This window comes from Penaeus vannamei, chromosome 2, assembly GCF_042767895.1.
Source record: "Penaeus vannamei isolate JL-2024 chromosome 2, ASM4276789v1, whole genome shotgun sequence".
Lineage (NCBI taxonomy): Eukaryota > Metazoa > Arthropoda > Malacostraca > Decapoda > Penaeidae > Penaeus > Penaeus vannamei.
The window spans coordinates 6,690,665-6,697,266 of NC_091550.1; the positions used below are offsets into that span (position 1 = coordinate 6,690,665).

The 6,602-nt window shown below is 48.2% G+C and overlaps 2 protein-coding genes across 2 annotated transcripts in view; both read left to right on the forward strand.

The window, feature by feature from the left end:
* Positions 1 to 2,843: 2,843 nt before the first annotated feature.
* LOC138865278 (uncharacterized) lies at positions 2,844 to 3,834 on the forward strand. Its single transcript, XM_070135351.1, has 3 exons — positions 2,844 to 3,063; positions 3,430 to 3,482; positions 3,685 to 3,834. The coding sequence occupies exons 1-3, from the start codon at positions 2,844 to 2,846 to the stop codon at positions 3,832 to 3,834; spliced, it is 423 nt and encodes a 140-aa protein (XP_069991452.1).
* The window catches only part of Arl5 (ADP-ribosylation factor-like 5), a 17,941-nt gene continuing 15,169 nt past the window's right edge, over positions 3,831 to 6,602 (forward strand). Inside the window, exon 1 of the mRNA XM_070135365.1 lies at positions 3,831 to 3,929. Within this exon, the coding sequence (XP_069991466.1) occupies positions 3,831 to 3,929 (99 nt within the window). The remainder of the gene's footprint in view (positions 3,930 to 6,602) is intronic.

Here is a 6,602-nt window from a genome sequence, read left to right on the forward strand (position 1 = left end):
TAATTTTGCGAAGCCATGTTGAATAATTTTGCGAAGCCAAGTTGAATAATTTTGCGAAGCCAAGTTGAATAATTTTGCGAAGCCAAGTTGAATAATTTTGCGAAGCCATGTTGAATAATGGGCAAAGCAACAAATGTTTCATCTGTTTTCCGGTACGGGCGCGTGTCATTTGTTTTAAACCTGCGACAGCTCGGGTCAGGAACACAGCTGGGTAATGAACAGCGAAGCCTTCCCTCCTCCCCCTCCCCCTCCTCCCCCTCCCCCTCCTCCCCCTCCTCCTCTCCCTCTCCCTCCTCCTCCTCCTCCCCCTCCCCCTCCTCCTCCTCCTCCTCCCCTCCTCCTCCCTCCTCCCTCCTCCCCCTCCCCCCCTCCTCCTCCTCCTCCTCCTCCTCCCCCTCCCCCTCCTCCTCCTCCTCCTCCCCCTCCTCTTCCTCCTCCCCCTCCCCCTCCTCCCCCCTCCTCACTCCCTCCCCCTCCCCCTCCCCCTCCCTCCTCCTCCTCCTCCTCGTCAGTGTTGTTGTTGATAGGTCAGGTACCTTGCGTATGGAATTTTTTTCTTTGTTTTTAATTTCTTCCTTTTTTTCTTTATTATTATTATTGTTATTATTATTTTTTTTTTACTTTTTCATTTTCTTTTCTTTTTTTATCCTCCTCCTCCTCCTCCTCCCCCTCCTCCTTTTTATGTCTTAATTTGTTACGCTGTTTTTTAGCGTGTTTTTTTTTATGTAGTGTGATCATTTAATATGCATCTTGCCTAATTAAGGAAGAAATGTGTACGTATTTTTTTCTTTTTCGTTTTCAAAATTTTTACTTATTTGTTTTATTTTTTGTATTTTGATTTCTAGTTCTACATATTCACTGCCATCTCTCGTGATGTCGTCAGTGTAAGTTTTCTTTTCAGAATTATTTTTTGTTTATTTTTTTATTTATTCATTTATTTTATATTTTATTATATTATTATTATTTTATTATTTTTTGTATATTGTACGGAACTCACTACGTAAGCACAGGCGAATGTAGATTATTTTTCACTTATTTGTGGTAGAATATCGACCTTTTCCTCCGCCAAAAGCATCTTTCATGTGCATTTGTGTCCCAGCAAGGAACCGTCAAGAATATATTACATCAAGATAACGAAGTTGGTCCTACTATCATAATGCCGTTCTGTTTGTATTGCCGTTCCATTATTCTGTTCCGCTTCCGCTGTTGTTTTGTTTTTTTCTGAGCGTGCTGTACGGGTGGACAGCTGAGGGCTTTGTTTGTTTGTTTGTTTGTTTCCTCGTCAAGTCAGTCTGTTGCGAGGTGAGTGCATGATGCCTCGTCAACACGGCTTGCACAGCGAACACCGTCACATCCTTTGTTAAATGGATGGAATGCCACGCCTGTGCTCTAGGCTCTGCGGTCATCATGTTCGTTCTCTTTCTCATTCTCTTCCATGGTTACATTCTCTTTTCTCTCTCTCTCTCTCTCTGTCTCTCTCTCTCTCTCTCTCTCTCTCTCTCTCTCTCTCTCTCTCTCTCTCTCTCTCTCTCTCTCTCTCTCTCTCTCTCTCTCTCTCTCTCTCTCTCGTTTTCTTTCCACAGTCTCTTTTAAGTCTTTTGTTCCATTTGTTTCCCAGCCTTAGTCTTCGATGATGATGATGAGGATAATAATGATAATGATGATGATGATGATATTGATAATGATAATGATGGTGGTGATAATGATAATGATAGTGATGATAATAATGATGGTGATGATGATGATAATGATAGTGATGATGATAATGATGATGATGATGACTGCCGATAGAGGCAAATGTAAATCCCAGCCCTAACAAAGCGAAGGCACGCGGTAGAGCCTCACAGCAGATCACCATCGCATCAGCATCATCACTCATCGCCGTTCCTTCATCATCTTTACCCTCACCATCACCAGTCTCTCTCTCTCTCTCTCTCTCTCTCTCTCTCTCTCTCTCTCTCTCTCTCTCTCTCTCTCTCTCTCTCTCTCTCTCTCTCTCTCTCTCTCTCTCCCTCTCTGTGGAGCGTGTTCTGGGTAGTTTCAAGGTGAAGTCTTCTGCTTGAGTGCGCAAAGTGGGGTTCCTGGAAGGTGTGAGGGTAAAAGAGGGTTGTTGGGTAAGGTCTGGTTTTTTATTGTTTTGGTGGTCTCTATTTTGTTTTTGTTTTTATTTATTGAGCTCTCTCTTCTTGGGTCTTTTTGTTTGTGTGAATATTTGTCTCTCTCTCTTTTTTTCTTTTTCTTTTTTTTATATAGCTTTATATTTTGGGGTCTTTTGTTTGTATGAATATTTGTCTCTCTCTTTTTGTTATTATTATTATTCTCGCTCTCTTCTCTTGGGGCTTTTGTTTGTATGAATGTTTTGTTTTGGTTTTGTTTATAAGGATTTTTGAGTTTTGTTTATCTCTTTCTGTTCTTGCTTGATCTTAGTTTCTCTCTTTTTCCTTGTATACTCCATCTCTTTCTCATTCAGACACTGTCACTCCTTCTACCTCTTCCCATCACTCTTCCATATCTCGTTTCCCAGGCTCTCATCTCTCCCATCTCCTCGCCTCTCCTCTCCTCTCCCTTTCCCCACTCCCCTCCGTTCCCCTCACCTCTCCTATACCCTCCTCCTCCTCCCTCTCCTTACTCCTCTCTTCTCCTCCCCTCCCTCTCCTCTCCTTCTCTCCTCCTCTCCCCCCACCTCTCCCCTCCCCTCCTCTCCCCTCCCCTCCTCTCCCCCTCCCCTCCTCGCCTCTCCTCTCCTGTCCTCTCCTCTCCTCTCCTCTCCTCTCCTCTCCTCTCCTCTCCTGCCATATAATTCATTCAAAATAAACACTCCCAGAATGTGATAAGATGCGGCAATGATTCAGAAGGAGGCCCCACGTGCAGGCTCAGGCTCAGGCTCAGGCTCAGGCTCAGGCTCAGGCTCAGGCTCAGGCTCAGGCTCAGGCTCAGGCTCAGGCTCAGGCTCAGGCTCAGGCTCAGGCTCAGGCTCAGGCTCAGGCTCAGGCTCGGGCTTGGCCTCGGGCTCGGGCTTGGCCTCGGGCTCGGGCTCGGGCTCGGGGAAATGGTCTTCGTCTCGTAGGCGGAAAGCGAGAGAGGTTCGAGGCTCGGGAAGGGTAGGGGGGTGGGGGGTTGGGGGGAAATTAAGAGCTTTTTGTGGCTGTCTTTGTTTAGGAGGCGCTTGATTGCGGGTGGGGGATGGGTTGGTTAGTTTGTTTATTTGTTTGTTTTTGTTTTGTTTTGTCTTTATTTGTTTTTTGTTTTTGTTTTTCTTCTGTTTTCTTTTGTGTGTTTTTGGTTGCTGTTTTTTTTTTTTTTTTGGGTACGTCGCGGTTTGTTGGTTTTGTATTAAACGTGATGGGTTTTGGTGTCCGTTATTGTTTCTTTTGTCGATTCGATTCATTTTATTTTTACTCTTCACATCAATTAAAACGATCCCGATAGTATTCCATAGCATTGCCCACTCCTTGTCAGAATTTCCTACCTGGCACCAGACTGTAAATACCAACACTTACTGCCTGAGATAAACAAGATAGATAAATAAACAAATAAAAGATGAATAGGGAAATGAAAATAAAAATTACAAAGTTGATACACACAACTTGCAGCGCGGGCATGGGACAAAGGGCGTGAATGAGAGGGCATGAATGAAGGGAGGGCATGGGGCAAAGAGCATGAATGAGAGGGCATGGGGCAAAGGGCATGAATGAAGGGCATGGGGCAAAGAGCATGAAGGGAGGGCAAGGGACAAAGGGCATGAAGGGAGGGCAAGGGGCAAAGGGCATGAATGAAGGGCATGGGGCAAAGGGCATGAATGAAGGGAGGGCAAGGGGCAAAGGGCATGAATGAAGGGAGGGCAAGGGGCAAAGGGCATGAATGAGAGGCATGGGCCAAAGGGCATGAAGGAGAGTGAAAGCGCCGGGGCATCTGGGGAGGGAGTGCCTGTAATGCGATCCCCGGGGCAGGACTCCAGGGGGACAAAGGCGGGGGGCAGGGGGGGGGGACGCCAGATGGATTCCTCCCTCCCTTTCACGGGGGGGAGGGGAGGGGGAAGGGGGGGGGTCACACCGGCCGTATCGAGATTATTAATGACTCTTGGCCTCTTATCGGTGCTTGAGTGTGTGTGTGTGTGTGGGGGGGGGGTTATAGAGGAGTGGGGAAGGGAAGAGTGAGGGGGGGAGAGAGGGGAGGGAGAGAGTGCTTGCGTGTGGGCTGTTTGGTTTGGTTTATGTGTGTGTGTGTGTGTGTGTGTGTGTGTGTGTGTGTATGTTTTCCTTTGATTTCTTTTTATTTTCATTTCCATTTAATTTTATTTTTTACTTTCCTTCATTTTCTTTCCCTCCATTTTCCTTTCTTTTATTTTAATTTCCTTCATTTTCTTTCCCTCCAGTTTCCTTTCTTTTATTTTCATTTCCTTCCCTCCATTTTCCTTTCTTTTTTTTTTTACTTTCCTTTCCTTCATTTTCCTTTTCATTTCCCTCATTTTCCTTCGCGGGGGGGGGGGGGGGAGAGAAAGCAGGTCGCGACGCCTAATCCCCCGTCGCGATCCTCCTTCACAGGCGTAATCCCCCAGCCGTAGCGTCGGGAAGGAAGGAGAGGAAGAACGGAGAGGATTAATGGGGATTTTGCCGTAGGCTCGATCGCCGATGCCGGGGGGACGAAGATTGGGGGGGGTGGATTTTTGTTTTGTTTTGTTTTTTGTTTTCTTTGATGTCTTTTTTTTGTTTTTCTCTCTTTTTTTCTTTTTTATATCCCTTCTTTTTTGTTATCTTTTTCTCTTTTCTTTTTTCTTCGTTCTTTTCTTTCCTTTTCTGTCCTTCGCCCTTCTTTTCTCTTCTTGACTGCGTTGAAAAAAAGTGGAATAAAATAAGCGAGCGGAATATGCGAGCGAGTTGGATGAAGCTGAACCGACGAGTGACTCCGACGACGAGAGCGACTCCCTCCGACGACGAGAGCGCGGGGAGGGACGCCTGAGAGGGGCAGGTAACGCAAGACGGGCACGGTGGCGGCCCCGCGCGCGCGTGTGCGTACTTCCTGGTAACTCGAGGATGGTGGTTTGGGGTTCGAGGAGGAGGGGGGAGAGGATGGGGGGGAGGAGGGATTTGTAGGGGAGGGGGAGGGGGATTTGTAGGGAGGGGAGGGGAGTGGTGGTAGGAAGGGGGGATTGGTAGAGAGGGGTGGGGAGTTGGTAGGGAGGGGAGGGTAGGGAGTGTAGGTGAGGGTGGAGGGGTGGTGAGGGTGAGGGGGGAGTGGTGGTGGTGACGAGGGGGGGGGGGTTGAGGGTGGTGGGGATATTTTCTGGTGATGGTCATGGTGGTGATGGTGTTGGTAACGGTGATGAATGGCACACGGTGGTACTGGTGAGTGTGATGCCTTGTGGTGATGATAGCCGGGGGTGATGCTGACTTCCCAGGTGAGGTGGAGGTCGTGGCAGTGGAGATGATAAATGACAATGACTGAGAATAATAATGATGATGATGATGACGGCGGTGATGAAGATGGCGATAACGGTGATGGGACAAGAGACACGAAGGAAGTGGACAAGTATTACGAGGTGGCGACGAAGGGGAGGGAGAAGAGACGAAGGAGGGAGATGAGACAGACAGACCAGGTGTAACGAGATGCCGCTGCAGGAATGAAGGGCGTGGGCCTTGTTACTAGGGAGAGGGCGAAGGGGGAGTTTGAAAGGGCTATCAAGGGACAGGTGTGCTTCCAGGGTGCGGCGGGGGTGGGGGGCGGGGTGGTGGTGGGGGTGGGGGGCGTGGGGTAGAGGAGGTTGGGGTGTAAAGGGTTATCGCTGGAGAAGATAAAGGGAGGTATTTTTTAGTATGCTGAGTGCAGGTTAGGGGAGCTGGAGGTGGAGAGGGGAGAGGGAGATGATAAAAATAGGGAGAGAGTGGGGGAAGGTATATGGAGTATATAGAAGAGAAATAGGGAGAGAGTGTGAAGGGATAGGGAAATATAGAAATAGGGAGAGAGAGGGGGAAGGCGGATAGGGAGATGTAGGAATAGGGAGAGAGAGAGGGGAAGGGATAGGGAGATGTAGAAATTGGGAGAGAGGGTGACGAGGGAGGGTGAGAAGGACAGTGGGGAGAGAGTGAGGGAGAGCTGGAGGGAGTGGGAGATGGAAATTGAACAGAGATATGCGAGTGAGACAAAGAGGAGAAGAGAAAGGGAGTTAACAGAGAAAGATAGAGATTAAGGAGAAAGAGAGAGAGAAAAAAAAAACTGGAACAAAGTCTAGAAGAACCATTAGAAACAAAGAACCTCCTGGCCTTCAACCCCCACCCCCACCCCCCTAAAAAAAAGGAAAAAAAGAATTTAAAAAATGACCCCTAACCATGGGTATCATAAGGCGAGGTAAACAAAGGACACCGGGGTTTGCGTTGATATTTAAGGAGCAGGGAGCCCCGGTTGCGTTGGAGTGGGAGTGGGGGGGGGGGTGATCAGGACCCATCGCCAGCTGTAATCCGGTCGGGGCGCTTGGAGCTCTCCTGCCGGTCATCTGTAGGGCGGGGGAAAGGGTTAAAGGGGCGTGAACTCGCCTCTCTTCTTTTCCCTTTCTACTCCTTCCCCCAACTCCTGTTTTCTCCTCTGCTCCTCCTCCTCTTCCTACT